Raw genomic sequence first — 15,203 nt, 5'->3', positions numbered from 1 at the left:
CACCATGCATCCTGAAATTTGCCGATAGTAGTTTCTCAACAGGGTTAAGGATGGTGGACTCAGAGGAGCTGTCCGGAACATCTTCTCATAACTATCGTCAGCTTCCAAACTCGATTCTTCAATGGGATTTGCTGAGTGCTGGGCTGCAGCGACGGCTTGCAAGGACTTACAGAGATGGTCTCTCGAGGATGATTTGATAGGATTTGGAATCATCAGCGAAGCAGAGGGGCTGTGGCCGTGCGCCTGAGCCTTTGCTTTGGTTTTCTCTCTTCTGCAATATCGCCTTTTCTGCTCATGTGTCGAAATTTGTTTGGGAGGGTGACAATATGTGTTTTCGAGATTCTGGGCTATCCGTTTTTCAGTCTCAGGAGCAGACGGATGGCCCGGGTTTCTATCCTTTTTAGCATATCTTGTAGAGTTTGAAGTAGCTTATTAGTGGCTATTGCTGTTTGGTTGACTGTATGATCTTATTTTTGCGTGCGCTGATTGTGCAACGCATAGCTTGGACTCAGTTGTTTTGAGTATATCGCCGTGGGGCTTGAGAACCCTATTTTGGCAAGAGAAATTTTTGTCTGCCGATTGAGAAGAACCTCTGCGAGGCTAATTGTTTTGGCGCTTCCATTTCGGCCCCTCCGGTTGGGTTTGGCCCCTTCGGCCCATGCTGATAACCAGTTGATCCGGGGAATTCTCTGGGGCGAAAAAGTGTACTTCATCCCGAGACTCTCCTAGAAAGGGAAAATCAGACGATCCACAATATATTTAAAAAAAAAAAAAAAGTTGAGCTTTTCAATCTTAACATGGACACCAGCATTGAAAGCCATAAAATACCATACAAGGCCCATGAGCCAATTCAGATCAGGGTTTAGCCTGCATAGATGGCCTTGACACGTAACAACTTACACACGATTAGTGAAATTTGAACAGATTCTTTATCCTGAGTCAAAATTTCCACAACATCCAAACCAACTATCCATCCAACTCATATATATAGCCCACTTGAGTTACTATCATCATATTTATCGTATGTGCTCATCTTAGACAAAGAATCATATGCTATCTTCTAATCTCAAGTTTACTAAGGATGGATGAAATATCGAGTACACACATGCTAAGTGCTTCTAAAATTTCCTTTAGATTTTTGTAATTGGAATTTGCAATATTTCATTGCATTTCTAGTGTTATTCTTGATTTCCATGTTCACCACTAAAATGGAGTTTCAATAATATTTGGGTTTCTTCTTTCTCAAGGAGTAATATCCATTTGAATAAAAAAAAATCTAGGGTACATATATTTTTGGGAAAACTCCATGATAAAGGAAAATCATTTTCCAGGAAAATTATTGATTTTCCTTTATTTGATAACATGTAACTAAAGACATTTTTTTTTTTTATATATTTGGATCTCACTTGGAAATGATTTTCAATCCTATAAATAACATTTTGATCTCATTCCACCCCCACAACTAGCCATGACTCACCTCCCACACAGCCCAATACCTTTGCCTCCACTCGGCGAAAACCTACCACTAACGACACCCCTGCAGCCACCGCCACACCTACTGGCGTTGCTCCTTCACCATGCGACCTTTTAGACCCGAGGCCACTATTGAAGTTGGATCCTTCCACACTTGCAACTTCATCTCCATCAACAGGGGAAAATTGTCCAAAAAGTTTAAATCTACTTTTACCTATTCAGTTATAAACTTTTCAATTTTTGTTAATTAAGTCATAAAATGTTAATTGAGTTATAAATTTTTTCATATTTTGCCAATTAAGTCAATTTGGTCAATTTTGACTACAATTCACCGACGCGAACGCCGACCGTTTAGACGTGACATAGTCAACACTGATTTAAACGATTTTTGATGGTATTGTAACTTTTTCAATTTTTTTTTATTTTTCTTTTTCTTTTCTTTTTCTTCTTCAATTTTTTTTTTCCTAGTGGCCAACAGGGTTTACAGACACTAGCCGGCCATTGGGGAGGGTCGCTGGGCCCTTGTCGGCAGCTGGCAAGGGCCGCAACGCCTTTGCCGACCGCGAGCAAAGGTGAATGGACCCATATTGGATATGGCTCACTTCGAATTTTAAAAACAGTCCTGATGGATTTGAGACGTTAGAGCCCAAGTTTATGAGTCTACGATTGGCCCATATTCAACTTATCAACTCAAACCCAAAAATGTAATCTGCGAATCCCTGAGCAAGGGCACGACTCGCCCCCGTTGCTCATCCCTTGAGGATCGCCATCGTCCCCATCACTCGCGCACCATCACCTTCCTCCATCGCTCGTCACTGCAATTGCTCGTCCTTTGGGCACCGCGACCATCCTCTGTTCTCACTTTTGGATCACCATCTCTCTCCAAGACTCATAATTTCTTAGATCTGATACCGACAAAAGATCCGCGACCTCGGAATAGAGGTCTTGGACTTCCAAATCAGCGAAGATAGAGGTTCGCAACCTTCAATTTGAGGTTCGAAAATGAGGCTGAGGATCTCCACCTGCTTCGGCTTTGGCGCTGAGCTTGGTTTTACGAAGGTCCTTGAACTCGGGTTGAAAAAGGCGACGGCCCGATGAGGGTGGCAGTGCGGCAAGGGTAGTCTTGGCGGGACAAAGTGACCATTGACCACGCGAAAGAAGAGGCGTGCATACGTTGGTAGAGAAAGAAGACGACACCCTGCGTTCTCCGCAAGGAGGTAGCAGAGCCGAGCATGGCTTTATCTTCTTGTGTTTTTAAATTTTCCTTTTTTCCTATTTTTAGGAAATTAGATTTTTAACTTTCATGTTTTTATATTTGTATTTTGGATCCTTTTTTTTTTTTTTGCGACTTAAGTGAATCATGAGATTAGAAAAGGCCATTTCAACTTCAAAAATTACTAAGACCGACAACAACGATATATGCATATTTTTCACTTCTTTATATGCATTTCAATCTTTAGAGTTTTTTATGTTTTTCTTTTATTTACTAACAAATTTTATTTAGTTAATTTATTTTTAAAAATTTGATAAAATAATCTATCCAAGTAACATATTATTATGAAGAGTTTTAAGTAGGTTAAATTTTTTGGTATGGATATGAATATGTTTTACTAATATGGGTTGGGTTGGGTTTGAGTAGTTAAAATTACATTACATAAAAATGGATTAATATGGGTTAAATATGTCAATTTAAGTCGGACCATTTTCAATTCAATCCAAATTTTTTCTGATCCACTCATTTGACAGGTTTAACATCGGCCATGGGACTACCAGCGTCCATGTCAATGAATTTTAATCAATATTGGCCAGAAGAACTCCTTGGCAAATTGTAAGCTAAATTGAGCAAATTAAAATGTTTATAATTGGAATGGCATTCGTATAATAGATTTAAGACTTTTTGGACAATTTTCCCTATTTTGAGTAGCATATTCAACCAAATAGAGTCAGTGATTGTGCAGGCAACCCTTTCAGCAACCGTAATGTTTTTAGGTGCTTAATGCTTGTAAAAAAGCCAAAATGCATAGTAAAAAAGGAAACGCTATATTATTCAAGAAAGGATGGCAAAGACTTAGTACTATTTCGGAAAATATTATTAGGAGTTGGTTCATTTAATTATGGAAAATAATGAACCTATTACTCCTGTAGGATTATCAACTAGGAGAGCATGCACTCTCTTCCTATCATTTTCCCTTGCTGACTCTTTACGAATTAGATGCTATGGACGAGTCAAACATCTAGCAAATATGGTCCCATTCACACTAATTTTATTGTTAAACTAGTAGGATCTAAAATTTTATGTATTACATTATTCTAAATGTTGGTGTCGACATCGATGTTTGCAAGAATAACAATATGCAGACATTATAACAAAACCTTACTCTCTACTTTCATTGCAACTCTAATAACAACATATTCAATCTAAAGAAAGGCATGATAATTACCTCGAGGAGTTATATCATGCACTACCACTTTATCATCAGGTATTGCTTTCTTCCAAATTCTCTAGTATTCCATCCTCCTTGTGGCTCCCATTAGAATTCGACATCATCATTTTCCATTGTTGCGACAATTCTCACAACGGAGTATACAAGATGGGCTTCGACGGCATTTGCAGTGATTCAAAGCTTCCTTCCAACATTTTTATCACCTTCACTATTCGAGGTCGATTGAATGGATAGGTTTGAATGCACCACAAACTCACAATGATCATCTTCCTCGCTAGCACTTCCTCCTCCTCCGTCACATTCATCGGCAATTTTAGATCTTTGTCGGGCTCTAAGTTCCTATAAATCCATCCTGGAAAGTACATTTCATTGTTGTTGGAAACTTTCATGTTAGAATTTCTAAAGCCTACCATATCAAGAACCAACATTCCATAACTATGAACATCTGACTTGTGAGAGACTCTCCCCAAGTTTCAACAAGCAACTTTTGGGGCAATAAACCCAATCGTTCCTCTCATGCTAGTAATTGATACAGCACTCTCTCGCCCATGATAAAGTTTAGCAAGGCCGAAATTTGAAATCTTAGGGGCAAAATCTCTATCGAGCAAGATATTATGAGGTTTTATATCCAAATGCAATATTCTGGTATTGCAGCCTCGATGTAGATACTCTAGCCCACAAGTAATGCCATTTGCAATTGATATAGTATCTTCCATTCCAAGGAACTACACATATTTAAAGCTCTTCCAGAATATATGAACTTATCCAACGAACTATTAGGCATGTACTCGAATATTAGAGCTCTTTTCTTCCCTTCGTAACAAAAACCTAAGAGAGTGATTATATTAATGTGAGAAGTTCTACTAATGCTCATGACTTCATTGATAAATTCTTTTGGGCTACTTTTCAACTCTGTCAGAATTTTCACCACCACAAGACAACCATCTCTGGTCTTCCCTTTATATACTGCACTAGATCCTCCTTGACCAAGCTTCTCTGAAAATGATTTTGTCATTTTCTTCAGATCGGTATATCGGTATCTTCTTGGAACAAGAGATCCAAGGATCCCTATCAATTGCTCAACTTCACGATCTTTCTTGTTCTTGAAGAGTAGAACCTTCCATGTGAAAATGGCAATTGTAGATATTGAAGCACCAATAGCACATGCTCCACCTATCATTTTCAATCCCTTCAAGATATCAGTAATTTACTAAAGCAAGAGATATAAATCCAATGATGTCAAAGAGATTTTTACCTAAGATAAGTTTTCTCCACCTATTGGATTCTGGAAAAAGAAAATGTATTATTTCCAGGGTTGACTACAATTTTATAGGAATTTGGTGCAAATTGAGTGTATGTAGAAATTGCCAACAGCAAACACCCAAAGAGTGAAAACCTTGTTTGCGTTTTCAAATCATATTCAAGACCTGAAGTACTTTTTGTGAAGGAAATCATCCATAAACTATCCATAAAGTGATGATAATCTATTTCGAGTAACTTCTTCTCCCCTTCGATTCGATTGGAATGGCACATCCTTTTGCATCTACCTAAAAAAAGGGAGCTATCTTTTCCAACCTCGAGCTTTTTAAAAGAGCTTCTCTGCTGTGGGGCTGTTCCTTGACTAAAGTAACAGGTGCAACGGGGAAACTAGCATGATAAGAAAATAACTCAGTTTCAGACCAGCAATTCCGCAGCATGTCATCCGATTCATTTGAACGAACAAAAAGTGGGTCAATTGAAGTACCTACGGTCGGAATGGGCTTGCTGCGGGATGTGGAACAAATTTGGTCACCACAAATACAAATGGGCTTCCCTGATCAGAGTCAAACCCACACTCCCCACCAATCCCACCACACATCACACACTGATCCTCGTACGGATTCGTGTAATTCACCTCAAAACCCCTCAGCACAGCCTCTCTGAGCCTCCACCGATCTGTGGTGAGCGTGATCGCCGAGAACGGCAGAATTGGGACCGTGATGCTCACCTTACACTTGCTCCCGTTAAGAATCGGGTCAGTGGGGACAGCACCGATCAAGTAACAGTTGTCCGTCTCGGTCCCATTGATCTTGCAACTGAACAGATTATTGCGGCTAACGTCCGTCAAGTTCGAACACTCATGAAACAAGGTGAGGTCTCTGCTGTCGCTAGCGAAGGTGAAGATGGTGGAGTTGAGAGTGGTGTTGGCGTATTGCTGCAAGCAGTCGTCGCCGTTGTTAAGATCGGTTCTTGAGAGAGTGAGCGATCGGCTAGTCTCGTTGAGTGCCTGGACGTGGTATGTGAGGGAGCCGGCGGTGAGCTCGGGGTAATTGCCGATGCAGCTGAGGTGGAACTCTGGCGGGCTGCAGTGGTTGGCGAGGTCGTTGCCGGTGAAGGGGTAGGAGACATTTACGAGGGGGCCGCAGCTGAAGGTTCGGTTGCAGTTGGAGAGAGAGTTGCCGATAGAGAAAGAAGACGCCGTGGGGAGGAGGAGGAGGAGGGCGGTCGCTGCTGTGATGAGGAGGAGCACGTGGCGGTGCATCGGTTGGGGTGGGTGGTGGGGGTGAGAGTAAGAGTGGATGTAAACTAACTAGATAAGGGGAAAATATGTCTCGACTTCGGGATAGAATAGAAGGAAGGATGTCGACCGATTCGTATGGTAGAAAAATTAGGCCTTCAAGGGAACCTTTCCTTAATCCAAATCAAGAGTGAGAAGTGGTTTGAAATAAAGAGGTTGCTGATTTGTTTCTTTTTGTTTTTTTTTTTTTTTTTTTCTCTCTCTCTCTCTCTCTCTCTCTCTCTCAATGGGCAAAGGATTCGTTTCATTTTACTGGAGAAGAACATCTCGGTTTGACCAAGGGATTAGTCGCGCGTGTGGGGCCGAAGTATATAAGAGGAAAATGAAAAAGTTCGTGGGCTTTCCTAGGCGTGAAGAGCCGCCGTTTGAAGAACAAAAGAAAATAAAAAAATAAAAAAAGAACGTGACTTCTTGGTTCGGCCGCGTTGAAAAGTTTTAGCGTTCGGCTGACACGTGTGATTCGTGTCATCTATTTTACATCCTGAATTTGTTTTTCTTTTTATTCAACCGAAATTTGTTTATTTATAAATACTTTAAGTTTTGATATAATTTAAATTCAAAAGATATTTTGATGAAGATGATCATTTATTTCGATCAATATGATTAGTCGATGGAAATTATTTTTATAAGGACAATATATTTTTAAATTTTTTTGGACAATTCAATTTTTTATTCGTTCATTTTTGTAAGCAATACAATTGATTATTTTTAGATAAATAGTTTCTAAATTATTTATTTTCTACAAAAAAAATAGAGCTTAAAGAGCCGTAACTTCAATTCCACAATTATAGTAGATTATTTGCTGCTATCTCTATATGGATGTAAGTATTGACACTCACCCAAGCAAGGCCAACTCGCTCGACCATCGCCCGTGACTAGTGGCCGCATCGGAATAGGAAAAGAAAGGAAAAAAGAAAGACATGAATAAATAATAAATAATCGAAAACCTATTAAAATATTATAAAAAATTATCCACGTCGGCTTCAATAATGTCATGTAAGCCAGCCGGCGTTTATGTTAGCAATATCCCGCCAAAGTTAGTTGAAAAGACTGAACTAGCATTAAATCAAAAGATTTATGATTGAATTGGCACTATTAAAAAGTTTATAACTAAATTGATACAAATACAATAAATTTAGGACTTATTTTTCCCCACTTCGTGACGACTTTGGGATTTACCAAATTTCTTGTGGAAGAATTTAAAGATCAAAGATATGTGCATTTGTGCCGGTGTCTGTGAGGGCAGTAATTGAAATGGGCTTGCCATGTTTGGAAAGAAAGATATGAAATGGAATGCATGGTTTGGGAGCATGAGAGGTCTGACAAAAACTTTGGATTTTTGGTGTTTTTGGATCTTGGGAAAAGAAGCAAAGCTATCATCTAGATCTGGATCATTGACCAGAAGTATAAAATTGATTCAGGATCATCTTCTTGGAAAAATACTCCGGTCTTCGTCTCAATAGTTTGCAACATATGCATTCCTTTTTCTTGGCTTGAGGGCCTTTTTTTGCAAAGCGTCCTTTGCGATCACAGATGAAACATCTGTCTTTTTTGGAATATCTTTTCACAAAGAAATCTATATATCTTCCTTCTCTTCATCTGGAAGATTTAAGAACTAAACTTTCGAAAAATGCCGTTTCTTCTTTGCTGTGGCATGTCAAAGAGGAATCGTTGAGCGAGCAGGCTTTAAACGGGCCTTGTCGAATTCTCCCTTTTGTCATGCAAGTAATCCTTCATTGCTTTTCTTCCAAGACACAATTCTACTATTGCAATATGGATGACTAACTGGAGTTTGCCAAGTGTGGCATCAACGACTCTTCTATTTCAATTTGGAACAAGTCCACTTAAAATCCTAAAATTTATCATGAAATGCAATTGCGTCCTAAAATTTGTCATAAAAATATAATTGAGTCTCATTCAAAAATTACAATCAAGTCCTAAACATTGTCAAGTTGGTGTGATCGAGTCCTGAAACTAGTCAAGTTGATGTAACCAAGTTCTAAAACTTGTTGGCATTTTTTTTTTTGTCAAGTTAGACAAAATTAATGGAAATACTTGATTACATCTACTCGATAAGTTTTAAGATTTTATTGCACTTTTTGAAAATTTTATACTCAATTGCACTTTCATAATAATTTTTATGAGTGAATTTTGTTCTTTTTGAAAGTTTTGGAGTTTAACTGCATTTGTATGACAACTTTTAAAACCTTCAATGCACTTATCTCCTTCGATTTTGAAAAGATCTTTTACTAATATAGCTGTCTACTTTGGAATGGATGATAGGAACACTGACTTAGGCCTCACATCTGAAAGCTTCAGCATTTCTTTGGAGTGTTTGTCAAGATTTCTTCTCTTGTTGGAAAAAAAAAAATTGTTTCTTTTTTCAAATTTTCTGGATAGTCGATGAAAAATTGATGGAGAATTTGGACCACGTGATTGAATTCTTGTAGGACCAGAAAGGCTGTCCTGTCCCTCTTTAGAAAGAGACGTCCACCAATCTCGACGGCTTACAATGAATTTACTGATGACTGTTGAAAGAATATAATAATGGCGAACGCTGATGCTAAGGGCTTTGGTGGCTAATTAAGCATAGAACGCTTGCAATCTCTCTGGCCACTTATGATATGGGAGATCATCGAGTATAAAAGATAACCTTCGTGACGTTGAAACATGGGATTGCCTCTTGTTTGACCCTGCTGCACATGGTTTAGAAGTTGGGGATCCCGTATCTTCGTCACTGTCAGATCCACCACGCATCCTGAAATTTATCGATAGTGGTTTCTCAACAGGGTTAAGGATGATGGATCCAGAGGAGCGGTCCGGAACATCTGCTCATAACCGTCCTCAGCTTCCAGGCTCGATTCTTCAGGGGAATTTGCCGACTCCCGGGCAGCGACTGCTGGCCAGGACTTACACCAATTATCTCTCGAGCATGACTTGATAGGATTTGGAATTATCATAGAAGGAGAGGGCCTGTGGCTATGAGCCTGAGAATTTGCTCTGGTTTTTTCCCTTCTGCAATATTGTCTCTTCATCTCATGTGCCGAAATTTGTTCGGGAGGGCGACAATGTGTTTTTAAGAGTCTGGGCTTTCCTCTGCCAGGGCCAGCAAATGGAGGACCATTTAGGAGGAGGGTGGAACAAACCTCTGCAAGGCTAATTGTTTTAGTTCTTCCATTTTCGTCTACTCCAGTTGGGTTTGGCCCTTTTGGCCTTTTGGCCTGCCAGTTTGATCCGGGGAATTCTCCGAGGCAGGTAAAAGCTATGTAGCACGGACACGCGACACGCGACACGCGACACGCGACACGTGACACGACACAACATGCGATACGCCATTTCTTAAAAAGTAGAGAATTCCGACACATTCCGACACGTTATATATTAAATAAATATTTTTATTTTTAATTAATTTGATTCAAATTCACAAATAAATAAATAAATAAATAAATAAGAACTTACAATAAATTTACACTAATAATATTAATAAATCTATTCATAAAAAAATTTAAAAAACATATTCATAATTAATACGTGTGCATATTTAAAAATATATTTTTTATTTTAACAAAAATTATTCCCCTCAAATCCTCTCTCCTCGTTTCTCTCTCCCCCTCTTTTCCCACGCCACCACCCCAAAATCCTCCCCTTCGATTTCTGCGGATCTGCCCCCACTCTCTCTCCCCCTCCCCTTCCCCCTACGCCCACTTGCTCCCTGCGCCCCCATCAATCACCCCCAGCCCCCTCGGTCTCTTCCCCTTCTCTCCTCTCTCTCTCTCTCTCTCCCCCTTCCTTTCCCCCTACGCCACCACCTGCTCCCTGCGCCCCCATCAATCGCCCCCATCCCTCGGTTTCTTCCCCTTCTCTCCTCTCCCCCTCCCCCTCCCTTCCCACCCCCCCACGCCACCACCTGCTCCCCTGCGAGGCTGCGCCCCATCAATCCCCTCCATCCCCGTTCTTCCCATGCCCTCTCTTCCCCCCCCCCTCCCCTCCCCTCCCCTCCCTCCCCCACGCCACCACCTTCTCCCCGCCCCTCAGTTTCTTCCTCATGATCTTCTCAACTCTTTCGGTCGCCTCATCGCTGTCGCCTCCGCCCTTCCTCCTTCGCAGCAGCTGCAGCCTCGCCGCCGGCCCTCCATCGCAGCGTCGCCTCAGTTTATGCTCTTCCTCTCGCCGTCGCGGCCTCACCTCCGCTTCCTCGGCCTCTTCCTCGACCTCACCTCTCTACCCACCATCGTCTTCTTCAACAATCTCTCTCGGACACGCGTGTCGAGAAAAGTTGACCACATGTTGGATTTCTCGACACGCGTTGACCGCGTGTCCGAACGTGTCCAAGCGTGTCGGACACGTCGACACGTGTCGGACATGACTTGGAAGGCTCGGCAACGTGTCCGTGCTTCATAGGGTAAAAGTACTTTCATCCCGAGACTCTCCCAGATAGGGAAAATTTGAAGGATATATATATATATATATATATATTAATCTTCAACCGAATACCATGTTGCATGTGATGAGATTTATTTTCATACTTTATTTGCTTAACTTTGTATGAAACATACTGTTTTCTTGTTTATGACACAAACGTTGAGGGGCATAAAACACCCCACAAGGCCCATAAGCCGATTCAGATCCGGCCATGTCACGTACAACTGCCGTCATCCACGTTAGTATTTTCCAACTGACATTGGCCAAAAGAATTAAATTGGCAAAGCATTAAGATATAAGACTAAAATGGCCAATAGGTTTTGGACTTTTTGGAAAATTTTCCCTATTTTGAATAGCATATTCGCCTAGATATAGGTGATTGTGTCTATAGATCTTAATTTCTTATTGTAGGCAGCCCTTTCAGCAGGCTGCAATGTTTTTAAGTGTTTAATGCTTGTAAAAAAGCCAAAATGCATTGTCAAAAGTTGACGGTATATTATTGAAGAAATTTCGGTGGCAAAGATTCAGTATTGTTTTGGAAAATATTATTGGGGGTTGGTTCTTTTAATTATGGAATTTTCTTAGTGAACCTGTTATTCTTGTAGGATTATCAATTATAAGAGCGTGCATCTCTTCTTATCATCTTCCCTAGCTGATTGTTTACGAATTAGATGCTTTTGACGTGTCACACATCTAGAAAATATGGTCCCATTCACACTAATTTTACAGTTAAGCTAGCAAGATGTCACCGCGTTGCATGGATATAAAACTGTATTTGTTGTATTATTCTAAGTATTGATCTTGACGTGAATGTTTGCAAGAATACAATATGCAAGCAATTATAACAAAACCGTCCTCTCTACTTTCATCACAACTCTATGAACAACATATTCCATCTAAATTAAGGCATGACAATTACCTCAAGGAGTTATATCGTGCACTACAACTTTATCATCAGTTGTTCTCCTCTAAATTCTCCACTATCCTATCCTCCTCGTGGCTCCCATTAGAATTTGACATCGACATTTCTCAGTGGTGTGACAATTCTCGCGATGGAGAATACATGATAGGCTTTGGTGGCATTTGCAGTGATTCAAAGGTTCCATCCAACATTTCTATCACCTTCACAATTGGTGGCTGATCAAATGGACTGGTTTGAATGCACCACAAACTCACAACGATCATCTTCCTCGCCAGCACTTCCTCCTCCTTTGTCACATTCATCGGCAATTCCAGATCTTTGCCGGGCTCTAAATTCCTATAAATCCATTCTGGAAAGTACATTTCACTGTTATTGGAAACTTTCATGTCAGAATTTTTATGCCTACCATATCAAGAATCAACATTCCGTAACTGTAAACATCAGACTTGTGAGAGACTCTTCCCAAGTTTCGACAAACAACTTCTGGTGCAATAAATCCAATCGTTCCTCTCATGCCAAGAGTTGATATAGCACTCTCTCGTCCATGATGAAGTTTAGCAAGGCCGAAATCCGAAATCTTGGGGATAAAATCTTTATCGAGCAAGATGTTATGAGGTTTTATATCGAAATGCAAGATTCTGGTATTGCAACCTTGGTGCAAATACTCTAGCCCACGAGCAATGCCAATTACAATTCGATATAGTATTTTCCATTCCAAGGAACTACTAGTACTTAAAGCTCTTCCATAATATATGAACTTATCCAACGAACCATTAGGCATGTACTCGAATATTAGAGCTCTCTTCTTCCCTTCGTAACAAAAACCTAAGAGAGTGATTACATTAATGTGAGAAGTTCTACTAATGCTCACAACTTCATTGATAAATTCTTTTGGGCTACTTTTCAACTCTGTCAGAATTTTCACTGCCACAAGACAACCATCTCTGGTCTTTCCTTTATACACTACACCAAATCCTCCTTGACCAAGTTTCTCTGAAAATGATTTTGTCATTTTCTTCAAATCGGTATATCGATATCTTCTTGGAACAAGAGATCCAAGGATTCCTATCAATTGCTCAACTTCGCCATCTTTCTTGCTCTTGATGAGTAGAACCTTCCATGTGAAAATGATGGCAATTGCAAATATTGAAGCACCAATAGCAGACCCTACACCTATCATTTTCAATCCCTTAAAAGATATTAGTGATCTACCAAAGCAAGAGATACAAATCCAGTGATATCAAAGAGATGTTTACCTATGATAAGTTTTATCCTCATGTTGGATCCTTGGAAAGGGGAAATAGTGTACTCTACAATTACAGAAAGAGAAATGATTGAGTGACAATTTCTAATCTATTGTGAGAATAATAGTATGTTCTGAATTACAAAAAATCAAATAACAAATAATTATAAATTATTATGGGATCCACTTCTTTAAAAATTTGTAACTTAAATAAGATATTACTCTCGTGGTAGTCCAAAAACCGTTATGTTATCAACCTTATAAGAATCTAGTGTAAATTGAGTGTACGTAAGAATTGCCAATAGCAAGCACCCAAAGAGTGAAAACCTTGTCCGCATTTTCAAATCATATTCAAGACATGAAGTCCTTTCTATGTTGGAAATCATCCGTAAACTAGCGATACTGATCTATTTCAAGTAACTTCCTCTCCCCTTCGATTGGATTGGAATGCCACATCCTTTTCCATCTACCTATAACAAGGGAGCTATCTGTTCTAGCCTCGAGCTTTATCAAAAAGCTTCTCTGCTATGGGGCTGCTCCTTGACTAAAGTAAAAGGTGCAAGGGGGAAACTAGCACGCATGATAAGAAAACAACTCAGCTTCAGATCAGCAATTCCAGAGCATGTCATCTGATTCATTTGAACGAACAGAAAGTGGGTCAATTGAAGTACCTGCCGTCGATGGGGACAAATTTGGTCAGCACAAATACAAATGGGCTTCCCCTGAACAGAGTCGAACCCACACTCCCCACCAATCCCACCACACATCACGCACTGATCCTCGTACGGATTCGTGTAATTCACCTCAAAACCCACCGTCAGAGCCCCTGTGAGCCAATCCCTCGTCGAGGGGGCGATGGACATGTCCGCCATGGACGGCTGAATTGGGACCGTGACGCTCACTTCACACTTGCTCCCATTAATCGAATCAGTGGGGACAGCGCCGATCAAGAAATAGTTTTTCGTGTTGGTCTCACTCGTCCAGCAACTGAACTGATTATAGGGATTGATGTTCGTCAAGTTCGAACACTTAAAAAAACAAGGTGAGGACTTCATTGTCACTAGCGAAGGTGAAGATGTTGGAGTTAAGAGTGGTGTTGGCGGATGGCTACAAGCAGTAGTTGTCGTAATAATCGGCTCTTGAGAGAATGAGCGATCGGCGAGTCTGGTTGAGTTCCTGGACGCGGTATGTGAGGGAGTCGGCGGTGAGCTCGGAGGAGTTGCTGTTGCAGCTGAGGCGGAACTCCAGTGGGCCGCAGTGGGCAGGGCGGTCGCCGCCGGTGAAGGGGTAGGAGACGTTTACCACGTCGCCGCAGCTGAAAGTTCGGCTGCAGTTGGAGAGAGATTCGCCGGCGGAGAGAGACGACGCCGTCGTGAGGAGGAGGAGGACGGTCGCTGCCGTGAACAGGAGCAGGTGGCGGTGCATTGTGGGGGTTGGTAGTGTAGACTGAGAGTGGATGGGAGAGAATGGAAAGAGTAACTACTCTCAGTTAACTAGACCAGCGTCCAGAGAGTAGTTTCGATTTATAGGTGACGAGAGCGAGAATGAACCGAGAGTAGCAGCAGAGGATAAAGCACAATAGCAAGATTGGCGAGTACTGAAGAATGGCTATAGTTTTCCCTCTCAGTAGTTTCACTAAGCCTTTTTGGGAAGGCGACGTTGCAACATGCTAATATTATGAAAAATCTCAAATTTATACATTCATTATAAATTTAACATTTATTAGATTTCGTTAAATTTCACTATCAAATTACTGAATTTGATTAATGTGACAACTTATTAGTATACAAGTTTAGGGTTTTGCTCTCCATTTATTACCAGTATACCAATTTGTGGTTTTTTTTTTTTTTGTAGTATCAATCAAATTTGACGGAAACTAATAAAGACTAAATTTATCACAAATGTATCGATTTTGGACTTTTTGATCATTTTGAGTAAATTTTTTGTAAGTATTTTATTTTGTGGTTTTTTTATAGTTAAATGTACCAATTTTGGATTTTTATGGAATTAATCTTAAAAACAACATATTCTCGGGCTTGATGGTTAAAGCCCCTCCAGCGACTGATGGTAGAAAGAGCTTGCTTTGTGAGCTAAATGATCTTAAAAACAACATATTCTTGAGCTTGATGATTAAAGCCCCTC

At 40.4% G+C, this 15,203-nt stretch overlaps 1 protein-coding gene and 1 pseudogene across 1 annotated transcript; both read right to left on the bottom strand.

Moving 5' to 3' along the window:
- Positions 1-4,045: 4,045 nt before the first annotated feature.
- On the bottom strand, positions 4,046-6,438 carry LOC104451984 (LEAF RUST 10 DISEASE-RESISTANCE LOCUS RECEPTOR-LIKE PROTEIN KINASE-like 2.1). The gene is given in 3 exon segments (XM_039314565.1): positions 4,046-4,617; positions 4,620-5,106; positions 5,710-6,438. Coding segments are annotated over 3 exon segments (1,788 nt in total).
- Positions 6,439-11,925: 5,487 nt separating this feature from the next.
- Positions 11,926-14,486, bottom strand: LOC120294476 (annotated as a pseudogene).
- Positions 14,487-15,203: the final 717 nt, after the last annotated feature.

This window comes from Eucalyptus grandis, chromosome 6 (assembly GCF_016545825.1).
Source record: "Eucalyptus grandis isolate ANBG69807.140 chromosome 6, ASM1654582v1, whole genome shotgun sequence".
NCBI classification, from domain to species: Eukaryota; Viridiplantae; Streptophyta; class Magnoliopsida; order Myrtales; family Myrtaceae; genus Eucalyptus; species Eucalyptus grandis.
Note: the sequence above shows the minus strand (reverse complement) of the source record. Positions and strands in the feature narration are given on the sequence as shown.